Source organism: Haliaeetus leucocephalus, unplaced genomic scaffold (assembly GCF_000737465.1).
Source record: "Haliaeetus leucocephalus isolate CR32 unplaced genomic scaffold, Haliaeetus_leucocephalus-4.0 Scaffold173, whole genome shotgun sequence".
Classification (NCBI taxonomy): Eukaryota; Metazoa; Chordata; class Aves; order Accipitriformes; family Accipitridae; genus Haliaeetus; species Haliaeetus leucocephalus.
The window spans coordinates 6,755,729-6,771,426 of NW_010972609.1; the positions used below are offsets into that span (position 1 = coordinate 6,755,729).

A 15,698-nucleotide genomic window follows, 5' to 3' on the forward strand; every position below is an offset into this window, starting at 1 on the left:
AGGGTGCTTATTGATCCTTACCTTGGTACTCAGGCATGTACAGACTAATGTTTGAAACAGTTCTTCATATTTTTACTAGAATTTTAAGTGCACCTGTAGCATTTATTTTTAATTTTTATCACTTTTTAGAGTACTGTACTTTGGTTGAGTGAAATTGCCCAAATTGTAGAAGGTGTAAGTCTGCTCTAGTTATAATCACACATGTTAGCCAAAACAAATAAACTGAGCAGCAGAAAAGACTGCTGAGCCTATTCTTAATCTCCCAACAGCTTTTTCATATTGGTCATAAAAATGACAAATCTCAGGACAGAAGGTATTAGAATGACACCAGCACAGAAGGGAGGGAGTGGTCTGCAATATCCCAGGCTGAGATTTCATAGATTAAGTATTTGGAAAATAATCTGAGGTCAAACCAGCAAGGCACTCTGTTCTTGTCCATCTCAGCTTTTATTGGGCCAGCACATAAGGAGCTTTAGTTTGGAGGTGACAAAGTAGATATAACTACAGTCAGATAATGAAATACAGCTTTGTATTAGCTGTAGATCAGGTATTTTAGTTCACTCAATTCCTGGCTCCACCTCAGTGAGAAAAAGCAAGAGAGACTCAGTAAATACCACCGCTATGTTTGGTGAAAAACCCATCTCACTGTCATTCCCAAGTAAAGTTGTGTTAGGAAAGGTGAGTAATTTAAAACATCACTCTTCACTTCTGAATTTCAGAGAACGTGAATGCTAATGGCATTGAGAGCTGATGTAAGTCCACTGCAGTCAGGCAACTTGGTCACTTGAAAACACTATACACCCTGACCTCAAACCTCATCCAAAGAACTACCACTACTAGCCGTAACTACCTGAGAAATACCTCTAGAACCTCTTCTAAAAAGGAAGGTCAACTGCAGTTGTAAATTATTGTATCAGTTTTGAATAATATGTTTAGCATTAGGTCAAATCCTAATAACAGCAGTTATAGCTGTTCAAGCTCCAGTTTAACATACATCTAAAAATGCAGTATGAGCCATTGCTAGTGCTATCCTGAACAAAGTTGTCTTACAGGGAAACAATAGGTTTCTTCTTGATTCTCTGCTTTTACACATTTGTGTAATGTCATCCTACTAAATAATAAGATAACTCTAAATATGTCATCATAACTACAGTATAGAATAAACAGCTAGGCTCTAATTCACAGATAGAGTCCTTCACAGATTCTTTTAAATAACATGTTCCTATCAGGTAATAAAGCAAACAATGTTTTTATACTTTTACATACTACTTTTTCTTTCCCCATTTTTTTTTCCCTTTTAACTCATACTTTTACTGTAGGTGATGATTTTTATTAGGGTACACAATGAGCTACCCTCTTCCTCCCCTTCCAAACAGACTGGTTAGCATCTGTTTGATTCATATGCTGTGACTTTTTCCTGCTGCTTTCTATCAACCTTAATTGTGAAAAATGGTGCCTTGTTGCCCTTTTGATATTATTTTGGAGATTGACTCAGTCTTAAAGTATCCAGATGCGTACAGTTGTACAAATATCTGTGGAATTAGCTCACTGAGGTCTGGTCTGCAATATTTTTAATTGACTTACATGTTCTGTGGGAAAAGAAGAATCATAAAAAGTCTTTGCTATAGCATTCCATTCTTCACTAGGGTCTCCCTGGGGGTCTCGGTGGATACTAGAGGTATTCAAAGCGTTGGCAGCTCTGTTAAAACTGGTAGAACCTGATTGACAAAAAGGAAATGGTAACAATGCAATTTAGTCTCTAGGCACTAATTGTAAAGTAACTAAACTTCTGGTTTACCGCTGATCTTAAAAAATCAAATATTTTTGTTTTAAATCACTGAATCTCTGTTGTAGGCTTTTCCTTCTTCATTTTTTTCTTTCACAAACTTCTGCATCTATTTTATCCCTAAAGATGAGGTATGTTTCTACTCCGATTAAAAATGTTTTATATCATTTTCATGTATTAAGTTAATGATAAATTAAAATTGTGATTTATAGAAAATGTATGTATTCTGAATATTCTAACTGAATATATTTTTTCCAAACAGTATTACTTTAAGACTCGCCTTCTGATAATGATAATAAAATATGTAATTATTGCCATCCTGACATCATGTTCCAGGGTGACTTGTAATAAAAAAGACATTCTAAATACAGAGGCTTTTAGACAAACAATGAACATTTTAAATAAAGAGTATTTTTGTAAATGGCTATACCTAATATTTCAGGAAATCAGGCTATAGCTATCTACTAAAGGTAGGAAGAGCAAATAAGTAGATTACTTGGAGTATAAGGCTCCAATCCTGCAGTGGCTTTATGCACTGCTAGTAGACTCCACTGAATCCCCTGTCAAGTTTCTTGTAAGATCAAAACTTAGGTGTACCTTCACAATTACTCATAATGCAAACAGTAGCTGTTTTGTCACTACACAGATGCCTGTCGATCACTGCTACAATAGTAAAATCTTTGTTTGCTATGAAAATACATGTTACCTCATGGTTATGTAACAGTTAATTAAGAATACTGTCATTTTCTCTTGGGAGGAAGAGGAAAACGGTTATGAGTTTGTATTTGTTTTCTTTTTAAGAATTCGCCAGGAAGATCTTGCCTGTTGCCAGTTCATTCCTCCATTTACTGATGTGGAATGGCTGCTCTCTGGGAACCAGAGTTGTATAGTAAATTGCATTGTGGTTAGGCAGTAAAAGCAATTCCCTCAGAAAGGCTTACTAAACTCTTTCACCAGTGCTCTTCACCTCTAGGTCTCCCATATGGCTAAACTGTGTGCTTCAGTAAGTAAAAAAAAAAAAAAATTGGGGACACTGTCCACATGGATTGCACTCCAGGTTTGCCATTTGGTAAAATATCCAAAAGCAAATCAAAACCAAACCCAGCCACAATAAATCTTGGAAGTTGCAGTGCTGAGTACCACAGTGACTCTCAGGTGCCCTGACAGTAAGTTCTCTAGTCTCCAAAGAGGTGCAGGATTCAGAGAGGTCAGCAAGCTGAAGTAGGGACCTATCTAAATTAGGCAGTATGATGAGAGTTAAGAGGCACAGTAGGACCCAGACCAAGATTGTTACTGTGAAATTTTGCTAGAATTCAAGAGGTCTGGTGTCTGTATTGGTCACTAGGCAACTCATTTGGGGAACTATGAGTTATATTAAAATCCCTACCGACTCCTTTGGATGAACATCTCGGAGTCACTTCTTGGAATTACAGTACTTGCATACAGAAAGGTTTCTGACAAGAAAAGGAGGAGGAACACATAGAAGAACTTCAGATAGTGCTGTCTGTGCTTACAGAAAAGATACATGCAGAACTTCACATAAGTATGCATTCATTTTCTTGAAATGGGTATCAAATTCGCATTATTAAAAGAAATAATGTACCATCTGAGATCAGGATTCTGCTATCTTACAACCACTACTATTGTTTCAGGGACAAAGACTTTTCTGACACTGAAATTCAAAAAATTGTGTGCCTATATAAAAATAGACATAGGCAAGAGACCAAGTACAGAAATGAAATTACCTATAAACCTAAATTCATAATACCAGAACAATATAAAGAAACCAGACTGCTGGTTTTCTGTCTTGCTGCCACTGGCTGCAAAACTAAGGGATGGGAGTCCATTCTGGTCTTTGTACATTCAAGGGGCAAAGCTCAAAACACTACATCAACAAAACCTCAAACACCCTTTATTGTGGATCTAGTTCTTTTGAGAGACATCTAAGCACTCAAAGCTCCATTTTCTACAAAAGCCAGGCTTTCATTTCTTCTGGAGCCTAGGAGTTCATCTGCTTTTTTAAGTTTACAGCAGGCATTAAGAGTAGAATCCACATGCAAGCTTTATTTTGAGAAAGGCAGGCACCACTCATACTATCTTTTACTCTGTCCAGTTACTGAAGTAGAGGAACATCTGTAAGCGTACGGAGTCAGTTTACTGTGGAAACAGAGATGATACTTTTATTACTCTGGTAAAAGATTGAGTTTAGAAACAGCACTTCTAGTAAATAAATAAGGGGTAATCTAGCAGCTATTTTTACTGCAAAACAAATCTAAAATACAGTTTTTCCACATTTCAGTAATGACTTCTTAGAAACGTGGAATAAAGTTCATATTTACTGTTTTGCATATGCAATATATTGCTCAGCAAATAATCAGCAAGTGCCTACAGCAGGAGATGAAGAAGCTCCTTGAGCACTCTTAACAGCTAAGTGTGTTTTCGAGAGCTTCAAAGAATATAAACTCCTCCTTTCATACACTCAACACATTCAGATGGTTTTAAGTGTCCATCTGAATCAAAGATGCACAATAAAATAAAAAAGTAAACTTTCTCTAAGCCCCATTCAAATAACCATCTACTGGTTAAAAAAACTACCCTAATTTTAATGCAAAATGAAGGCACTGAATAATTTCCCAAAGCTGCTCAGTGCTTTTCAGATACATGCAGAGCCCTGATAGAGTATGATTTACATTGGGGTTAGAAATGCCTATAAAAATTCAGTTTGTCATTGCACTGCTTTTCTTTCACAAAGGGAAATATGAGAAAAAGTTTATTTAATCAGATAATTGAGCAAACAAAAGCTGTTTAGTTGCATTTATACTATAAATTAACAGAGAAATTTCATCTTTCTTTTTTTTTTTGCCACATAACTAAGACATCAGAAGGTTTACATTTTTCTTACGCTACACTAAACTTAGATGCAGAAATTTCACATTCTGATAATTTTTCTAAGTATATTCAGTACATGCTTCAAAACATAAATGCTTATTTTTCTTACCTAGTCCTGTTTCTCTTCTGTCAGCATTTTCACTAAAATTTTGGCACTGTGTTTTTGAAATAACCTTTGTGTTTTCCACCAAGCATGGTAGCTTCTCTTTCAAAAGGGAAGGTTCCTTGGAAGCTGAAGTCCATGTAGCTTGACCTCTCATTTGATTTACTCTTGAACAAGAACTGAGGTCTAAAAAATTTAAGTATACTGGAGTTTTCTCAGCTTTTTTATCTGAGGTTGAAAGATCAAAGGATGACCTTCCACTTATGTTTACTAAATTTCCAGATGTTCTCATGGGTAAAGAGCATGATTCTTTCAGGTGACCCTCAGCAAACTTCCTTCCTGGAACTGTACTAGTCAGTGAGTCTTTTTTCTCTTTTAGCAGTGTGTTATTTGTTGAACTATTAATCTCCAGGGAATGTCTGTTTTTGATGGAGTGTACCTGAATATCATCATTAACTGTTTTACATGGAATTAGTTTATCTGTACTAATTCTAACTGTTGGGGTTTTTTTATTAACAATTATTTCAAGACCATCAGCCTTCACTGGAGATATGGCTTCAGTGTTCAAAGTACATGAATTTGTATCATTCTCTGTTTGTTCAGTACTGTCTTGTTCAGGTTGCTTGCTGCGCATGTCATCCACATTTATTCCTCTTTCTATTTTGGGGGGACATAAATTGAAAGTAGCACCCAAGAGAGACATATTATCACTGCGTTCTTTTGTGGCATCATCACTGCTTGCATTATCACAATAAACGGTTAGTAGATTTGGAGCATCAGTTGCTAGAACACCAGTACTCCTCAGTGCACCATTTCGGTTTATGTTTCTGGCATTAGGATCATAATTTCTGTCCTCAGCATCTATGTGTGTCTGTTTAAAAGGAAGTGTATCTCCATGTAAACCACTCAGATTTAACAAGTTTTCTTCTGTTTTATGTACTCCATTGCCTACATAATTGTCACTGTCCAGCAAGCTACATTTTTGGTATTCTGTTTGAGAATTTTCTTTAATATAAGATAGGACACCAAAACTTGATTCCTTAGCTTGATGATTATCTGTACTTCTCTCATGCACAGCATTCTTCTCAGTGCAAAGAACTGCTTCAGACTTGGTTTTGGGTGCTTCGGGTGTAAGGACACTTTTGTTGTGTTGTATGGTATTTGATTTTTTATCTGCCTTAGTACAACTGGATTCATCTGTAGTATTGCACAATTCTCGCTTGTTGGAGTCTGTCTCCTGACTTCCATTTTTCTTGTAGGCACCTACAGTGTCAGTACTGTCTAGAAAAATCTTTCTTGTTTGTGTGTGGCATGCTGCCAATAGCTCAGTACTGGCCTGTAGCTTTTGTTCTAAATTTGCATTGTTTTCATCCAGTAACATTCTATGTGTTGCTTCTAGATTTTCTGCTTCTTTGCACTCGGTGACATGTATTTCCGAGGTCTGTCCTTGGGTAATTAAATCAGTATCTGTGCAGAGGGTATTCCTGGGAGAAGCCTCCCTTTGCTTTTCTGCATAAGGGCTAGCAACATTAATTTCATCCTTAAAACTGTTTTCAAGAACTTGTAAATCTGTTAGAGTAAGTGTATTCTCTAGTTAGTGATAGATAACCCAGATGTTAAGTAATGCTTTATTTTTACAGTTTAAAATTTCTGAAGAGATCAACTCAAGATTAGTATCGATACTGATTTTTCTTATCTTACACTACACACACAAGTCTATCAAAAAGTTACTGAAGGTAAGTATTGCATTATGGTAACTTGCAAAATATATTAACAGATTTTTAGATATGGCTTATAGTTGAAATATTTCCCAACTGGTATCTGTCAGCCTTATTATTGAAAGAGGTCTTCATTATGAAATTGTAACACATACTTAATCAACCATTGTGTGTCTACATAAAGTTTAAGCCACTGGTTACTACTGCAACTGTATTTGTCTTTATTTTTGAAAGTGACATTTTTAGCTAAATGGAAAACAAAACCAAAAAAACTGTTTGAGGGACTATGTTCATACCAAAAGGAATATGCTATGACTTGATGGTAGTGGACCAGTGAGGAATAACAAGCATTTAAATACCAGAAAGGTGTTTTCTGAAAAATACACTCAAAGGTTGTGAGCACTGATCCTTTAAAGCAGTCACTTTGCAGTTAATAAGCTTTTAAATTTCCACTTATCTTTGCTACATTTTAGAGACTGAGTGTTAGAGACTAAGTACATTTTGTTTAGGTGGCTTAAAAAAAATTACTTACTGGAGTTACAGAGTGCTTTGTATAGAAAAGCATTATGATTTATCCACATGAACAGACCTTCATTGTCCTCTGAAGTGCAATCACTCTCTTTCTGCCTTTTTTCATTATTTTAGGGGAAAGGGAAAGGCCTTAGTTTTGCTTCCAAACACTTCCATACACGTTATAGTTCTTCCTAACCCCTATTCACTTCTTGGAACTGGCATGCAGAAAGAGTATTGCAACACCCTGAGTGCATGGATCTTACTTAATGGCCCTGGGCAGCCACTGAGGTATTGCGCTTTCATTCAGAGCTTTGTGAATTTATCATAGATTAGCACTACTGATAGAAAGAATTTTACTGTTGTTACATGTTTTTGTACTAATTCAGGGTTCAAGCATTCTCTTGTCATATACTGTATCTGTAAACTTTTATCCTTTCTTCAACAATACTACTTATCTCTATTATCCATGTAATGTTATTACTTTCTTCTATGTGTAATTCCTCAATGCTTAAAGAGTAGTCCATTGTGTTTTCTACTTCAGTTTGTTCTTCTTTTCTTACTATAGATTGCATACACTCATTTTCTTTCCGAATAGCCTGTATTTCAGTGTCTTTTGAGTGTTCCTGACCACTCTAGCATAAGAAGGAACAAAAGATTATACATATTTTAATAATTTACTACAGTCACTGATTAGATTTAAAGTTCAGGACTTAGATTTTAAATTATTTTTACAATTCTGATGGAAAACAAAGACCATTCACCTGAAGTATACAAAGTTAATGTAAATGGGGAAGAAAGACTAATAGCCAAGAAGAGTAGGAAAGAAATTAGATCCTGCTATATTACAGTCCACAGAGAAAAGTTACACAGATTGACAGAATTTCTCAGAGGAAGGAATATGTGTCATACATGTGCTGACTGGATCACTCCCTCTGTCTGGCTAAATCAGTGACCTGCTCAGTAACTACATGCGGAAAAAACCTGTGTGATGGCTATTTACACTCAAACATATGGGCATACACACACATACTAACTCCCCCCCCCTCCCCCCAACAAACCACCTAGGATTTTTATGGGCAAATAAGGCTTATGAATCTGCAATTCCTGTCAGTCATTTCCTCATTCCCTCTGTCGTGGTTTAACCCCAGCTGGCAACTAAGCACCACACAGCCTCTCACTCACCTCCCTCACAGTGGGATGGGGGAGACAATCAGAAGGGTAAAAGTGAGAAAACTCATGGGCTGAGGATAAAGACAGTTTAATAGGGAAAGCAAAAGCTGCACACACAAGCAAAGCAAAACAAGGAATTCATTCACCACTTCCCATCGGCAGGCCAGTGTTCAGCCATCTCCAGGAAAGCAGGGCTCCATCACACTTAACTGTTACTTGGGAAGACAAACGCCACCACTCCGAAAATCCCCCTCTTCCTCCTTCTTCCCCCAGCTTTATATGCTGAGCATGATGTCCTATGGTCTGGAATATCCCTTGGGTCAGTTGGGGTCAGCTGTCCCAGCTGTGTCCTCTCTGTCATGGTTTAACCCCAGCCAGCAACTAAGCACCACGCAGCCGCTCACTCACTTCCCCCCCATCCAGTGGGATGGGGGAGAAAATCAGGAAAAGAAGTAAAACTCCTGGGTTGAGATAAGAACGGTTTAATAGAACAGAAAAGAAGAAGCTAATAATGATAATGATAACACTAATAAAATGACAACAGTAGTAATAAAAAGATTGGAATGTACAAATGATGCGCAGGGCAATTGCTCACCACCCGCCGATCAACACCCAGCCAGTCCCCGAGCAGCGATTCCCTGCCCCCCACTTCCCAGTTTCTAAACTAGATGGGACGTCCCATGGTATGGAATACACTGTTGGCCAGTTTGGGTCAGGTGCCCTGGCTGGGCATGAGAAGCTGAAAAATCCTTGACTATAGTCTAAACACTACTGAGCAACAACTGAAAACATCAGTGTTATCAACATTCTTCACATACTGAACTCAAAACACAGCACTGTACCAGCTACTAGGAAGACAGTTAACTACATCCCAGCTGAAACCAGGACACTCTCCCAACTTCTTATGCCCCCCCAGCCTCCTCACTGGTGGGGTGGGGTGAGAGGCAGAAAAGGCCTTGACCCTGTGGAAGTACTGCTCAGGAGTAAGGAAAACATCTAGGTAATATTAATACTGTTTTCACCACAAATCCAAAACATAGCCCCATACTAGCTACTATGAAGAAAATTAACTCTATCCCAGCCAAAACCAGCACACCCTCCCAGATGGCTTTTTAACCTGACCTTGAGTGAAATTACAACAGAAGAAGCCTGAATCTACTGAAAACTTTAGAGTCACTGGTCTACTACTGTAGCTGTATTCGTCTTTGTTTTTGAAAGCTGCATTCAATAAAGTTCTGTGAAAACTAGGACCTGAATAGTGAAGAAACACCCTAATAAAACTCCACCAAAAAAAGCCCAATATATAAAGCTGTGGGAAGGGGGACGGGGGGACCATTCGGAGTGATGGCGTTTGTCTTCCCAAGTAATGGTTAGGTGTGATGGAGCCCTACTTTTCTGGAGATGGCTGAACACCGGCCTGCCTATGGGAAGTGGTGAATGAATTCCTTGTTTTGCTTTGCTTGTGTGTGCGGCTTTTGCTTTCCCTATTAAACTGTCTTTATCTCAGCCCATTAGTTTTCCCACTTTACCCTTCTGATTCTCGCCCCCATCCCACTGTGAGGGAGGTCAGTGAGTGGTTGTGTGGTTCTAGTTGCTGGCTGGGATTAAACCACAGCAACATAATTCATATTTCATTTTCATTCAAAAGAAACGATGATTTTTAAAACTTACACAATTTGCATTATACCTTGTAGAATTCATAGCTTTGGCACGATAAGCACTCATTTCAAGTCTAACTTTCATCGCGTTATTAAGCGCGTACCAACAGGTATGTATGTGTATTTATTCATGTATGGGTGTATATGTATGTGAGCTATAAACATACATACATGCATTATGAAGAAAATGATTTTAAGTTCTTCCAAATTCTAAAATATTATTACGGTTTGTCATTTTACTGACAATTCATAGACTAGTTCTAAAAAAATAATCTGTCTTTACAGTCCTAGTGTCTTCCTATTTTCCTAACACTGAAAGCAAAATCATATATATGCAAAATGAGTTTTCCCTTCTTTGAAGGATAAGTCGTTATTTGGATGTAAAAACTAGTGGAAAAACTGACATAACCAATACTCGACAACAGACTACGCTCAATGTGCAGGCAAAGTTTTTCTTATGGCTTATGACTCTTCCCATTTTTTCAATCTTATATAAGACTGGAATATAAATTTGCAATCCAGTATAAGTAAGGGATAACACATAGCTGCAGGGCTACATGCTCTTCCTTTTGCTCTGAAAGGCCATCTTTATGTGCTTAACCACTTGTTGACTTCTCATATGTGCTCTGAATATAGAGCTGAATGTGGATTTGGTTCACCCAGCACTGCAAGCTCAACTCTAGTTCAACCTGCACTGCATAAACCAGTCTTCTACCTCCTGCATTCATTACTTGTTGAGCTTGCTATGCATTTGATGATTCTTAAACATGCTAAGTGAAATAAAGGCTGGGTTTTTTTTAAACTAAAACTGAAAAACTTAGATAATCTATATGTTGATAAAACAAATCTTCTGATCTGTCCCATGTTACAGAGGCTGAAATTATTCCTCTGAGTAGAAGTGGACGTACTTCCACACTTCCAGGGAACTTATATACATATGAAGTCAATCAGTCTGCCACAGTATTTGAGAAACACCCATAAAAAATATGTTTTTGAAATAAGATTTAGTAAAGATAGATTAAGATAACTGCTATCTATTATGTATAAATTTATCAGTGAGGTAACATCTCAAGTTTCTATGATATAAGCATCCCTCTGGATGAAAGGGGAACATTTTCTGGGTATAGTGAGTTTTAATGGGATCTTAGATCATTGATTACATTAGATAAATTTTTAGGTTTAGCAGTGTCAAAGGAAGATCAGTGGACATGACAGCCAGGTTAGAAAAACTGTCATGTCTCTCATTCTCTAATATTTTTTACAAGAAATGGAAAGTACTGCAGCTATTAGAGACACTTACCTGCAAATTTTCCACTTGCTCAGAATGCTGATTTCCCTGAGGAGGATGATAATCTTCAAGATGTCTATGAACTCCTTTAAGGGAATTCAGCTCATTTTTAATAGTGTCTATTTCTCTTCTCATGTTCTCCTCCTGTAATAATTGAGGGTACACAGAGCACAGAAACACAGGTCTTTACTGCATGTTCAAATATATAAAATGGTATTTTACACGGGTATCAACGGCTTAGCAAATTAAAGTAAATCCTTAAAAGAAAGTATAGATACGAAGGAATTTCTTTGTACAAAGTAAGATAATTTTGAACTCTTTCATTCAAACCAAAATTTTAACCACATTTCCATTACAGATGATACCTTTTATTAATTGTTTTTTTTCACCATTTACTTCAAGTAGCAATGCTCAAGTGAGATTTGTATTTGTAGCTTTCTTCCTTTTTTGGCTCAAAGATAAACATGCTAGTCAACATTCATTCTCTACCTACGCTGTCAAGAAACTACAACAGCAAATAATTTGCTTGGCACTTTACTTCTATAACTAGCCTCAAGTATCCAATGCTTCTTCAGTGAATATGTAACAAATCTCTGTATTTAGAACAAAAAGTATGGTAAAAAATACAAGTCGTAAAAAGAACAGAAGGGCAATTTTACAGAAATACCTTCATTTAATTTACAAATATTTGCAAAGCAGTGTATAACGTTAACATTATCCATGATGATGCTATACTTTAAGATATCAAGAGACCAAAGTTCTAGTTAGGTTAGCCACAGCAGAAATATGGAGGGGGGGTGTGTGGAATTATCTTCTAAACAAATATTGCAAACGTTCCTGAGAAATGAGCAGGGGCAATTCCCATGTCTACATAGGAAGCTATAGTATAAGACTCTCCTAGGAATCAGGGAGATCCAATCTTCTCAGAGCACTGAGCATCAGAACAGTTCAGCTAGTCTGTAGTCTCATGATTGCAGTCATCTCCATAGTAGCTGCACTCAAAGAATTAGCCTTAGACAACAGTATTACAAGGACAACTTTGCATTATTTCCCCACAGCCTCCCTGAGAATCAATCTACCAATTTCAAAACCTTTCTGGCAGTAGGTGCCGATTACATAGAAATAAAAAAGACAGACTATTAAACAAATGCTGCTTAGAGTCTGGTTTCCCTACACTAAACAGATCTTGTCTTATTGAAGAAGTATTAATCTTTCTTACTTGTAAACATGCATTTATTATTGCAGACAGTTTTTACAGCTACAATATTTTGCTAATTATTTTGGATTAAATAATTACTGAAGTATTCTTTAAAAGTAATGAAGTAGTAAAAAGAACGGCAAATACTGAAGAGAAATTAGTGGATGTACATGGAGGTGAATTCACTGAGAGGACATAGAAGTTTTTACCTTTTCTTATCCCCTTCCACTCCACAGTCCACATTGAATAATTTCTGTCAAATCAGGACCTCTGCTTTAATGCAGGCCTTCAGTATCTCTACCTGATTCAGTTAGAGGTTGCTTTTTCTTTTTTCTGGGCATACGACCCTTCAGAAGTACCTTCAGTCTGTGTCCTCTCAGTCTATGTGGGTTTACATTCATGTTTTTTTACCATATGACAGTTTACTGATAGTTTTTTTCAGGGTACAAGAGTGCAGCCTAGAAATGCTGGTATTCTCTGAATACGTTGTGTAAAAAAATTGAAAATTTCCTGAAAAATACATAAAATTCAATGTAAATTAAAAACTATATCAGCTTCCATGTCTCAGTAATGGCAAGTGTGTAATTATGGAATATTTAAGTGCTTAATTCAAGGTAACACCTAATACCCTGGCTCTTGCTTTACGGAACTGCAGGAAGTGGACTGACCTTTTAGAGCACAGAAGTCAACATTTCTCCTAAATCTACCTTTTAAAAATATTAATTTCTAGAAGAGTCTGCATTACTGGAAAAGAAATTGGTTGGTTTTATTGCATTATTTCTGCAATATTTTCTTGGCTTTTAGGAATTACCTGAAATGCTTGATGACTATTTCAAAAACCTTTTAATACTCTAACATTTAATTTAATAAACCTACATCTTTTTTCCAAGTTCTTAGTGCTTTCTCATGCTCATTCTGAAGATTAAGGAACTTTTCTTCATTTTCCTTTGCCTTCTCCCTTTGCAGCTCATTATCTCTTTCAAGGGTCTGCAATAAAATTAATTATCCAAAAAATAATCAATACCACATTAATGAATTTTGATGTGTTTTATGTTGCTTGGACCTTTGCTTCTAACATGCTGGAAGTGCCATACAGATCAGTGATAATGTGCTATCTCAACAATAATTTTCATAAATTAACAGAAAGGTGCTTATAGTTTAGCTAACAGGAAACAGGGGGAGGTTATGAAAAAAGAAATGGCTATAAAAGGGTATAAAAACACTTGCCATTATTCAGTTTCACTGCATAAGTTTTAATGTGCTGAAAAAGTAATATGAAGTCCAGAGATGAGAAATATGAAATGTAGCACAATCTGGATCCATTGTACTTCAAGTAAAAATGACTGTATACTCAAAGAAAATATTTTTATTTTTCTGATCAGTTTTTCTATCCTAAATTGTTTATTAGCCTATCTTACAAACTATATAAACGTTAAATTCTAAAACATATCTACTGGAATATTAAGTATAAGTCTGATTATACTTTATTTTTATTAGATCATTGAAATAGAAGTGCATTAAAATAACAGTAATACTAAGTTCTATACTATCGTAATAGTACTCGCAACATTTTTGGGTTAACTCTTTCAGCTTTACTCTGCTAAATTAAAAACAGCGTTGTGTGAATCAACTTCACACACATCTCAGGTACTGTTGGAATTTTTATTCTATCACATTTTTACAGCAAACAATATGGAAGATAAAGGACTTACTGCATCCATTATCTAATATATAGATGACACAAATATATTTGATAATGTAAACATAACTTTAATGCATGTAGCAATATGACCAGCTACTTCTTTATCACTCTGCTGAGCGTCTTTGTAAGTCCACTTGAAAAATGTTGTTATGGAGGCAACTCCAAAGCAATTCCATTTTACTTTTTACTCATTTTACTAAAAATTAGTCTGCTTCTTGAATCAATTAGCATTAATTTTTAAATGCCTATGGTAATTTAGCTACACTATTAATACAAATCTATTTTACAGGTAGTAACACTAGGAAAATTCAGACTACCTTGCATTTTTATACACATGGAAAAAGTTGAGCATTAGAATATAGTGGATCTTCTCTGACAGATTATATAAATAAAAAGATGAGACAATTCAACAATACATTGTCTGAATAATTGCACTCTGATGTAGCACCTTTCATCCAGTTCTATAAACCAGGAGCCCAAGACCTCTTGTCTTTGATAATCCTGCTCTAACTCCAAGGATGCTTTTACTTGCATCTCAAATGCAGCCTCCTCAGAGATGGAATGTAATAGTTATTCACAGCATAGCTCTTAGGGCAAAATACCAGGAGTAGCATATGAATAGAACTGATTGTATGTTAAAGCCAATAGTACAGAGAAGGGAATACCTGAATTCCTTGCATTCTCAAGTATTCTGTCATCTGTTAAAGAATTACAACTTATTTTTCTGAACTCATAAGAACATTGGTATCCTAGCACCAAGTAGGCACATTTAGAATGAGAAAGGACAGTATGATCCTTCTTGAATGCTACCTTGCAATTTAAGTATTCTGTCATCTCAAGCCCAAAAATAAGCAGTAATTTTTTGTGAGTAGAAGAATAAAAATATTTCCATGGGACTGTACAATCACTCCTTCTATTTTTCTATTATTCTGAAGAAACTCTTTTTGTTGATGAGCAAGGTCCACAAATTCGACAGGGGTGTAAGAGCATAAGAATAATACATAACCTTCAGACCCCATTCATCATATTGTGGTTCTAGAATCAATAAAGATGAAAGCAATAGCTCTCAAATTGGCAGGAAAGTGAGCAGACCCTTCAAGTTATATATTCAGCTCCCTATTTTATAAATTCCATTTGTTGCTTTAAAAAAATAAAACCACAAAATAAGCAGTTAACATTGTCTCATCCCCTGGAATATACCCTAATTGTATCAAACTGTCAGCCAAATGAGTAGCTATATAATGCAACAATATTTTATGACTACTGTTTAAACAGAAAGACAGACATTTCTGACAAATCAAAGTAACACCATGAGTTCATATGGAAAGAACAAGAACACGTGACATTCACTTTTAATATAGCATTGTATTTACATCATGCTGTTTAAGGGAATTGCTGCATTTTATGCATGTATTTGTTGGGTTTACAAAAAAATACATCTATTAAAATATCTAGATGTGGGACTGTTCTCTAGGTTGAGAAGCATGTCTTCTTGGTTCTGGAACACTGAGATCAAAGAATTTTAAGTCATGAAAATCCAACACTAGACTAATATAAATACAGGAACCTAAACATCTGAAATCAGTGACTTGTCTTCCTTTTCCAGTCCCTACAGCTTTATCCAGTACTACAAAGCAGGTACTTTAATTCCTAGTAAAATTTTAGCTAGTTTC

General features: G+C 36.1%; 1 protein-coding gene across 1 annotated transcript in view; it reads right to left on the reverse strand.

Annotated features, from left to right (window-relative positions):
* The window catches only part of CCDC73 (coiled-coil domain containing 73), a 56,995-nt gene that overhangs the window by 2,549 nt on the left and 38,748 nt on the right, over window positions 1-15,698 (reverse strand). Inside the window, exons 12-17 of the mRNA XM_010563750.1 lie at window positions 13,200-13,310; window positions 11,100-11,269; window positions 9,709-9,718; window positions 7,491-7,641; window positions 4,785-6,347; window positions 1,585-1,718 (exon numbers count right to left, since the gene is read on the reverse strand). Coding sequence (XP_010562052.1) covers window positions 1,585-1,718; window positions 4,785-6,347; window positions 7,491-7,641; window positions 9,709-9,718; window positions 11,100-11,269; window positions 13,200-13,310 — 2,139 coding nt within the window. The remainder of the gene's footprint in view (window positions 1-1,584; window positions 1,719-4,784; window positions 6,348-7,490; window positions 7,642-9,708; window positions 9,719-11,099; window positions 11,270-13,199; window positions 13,311-15,698) is intronic.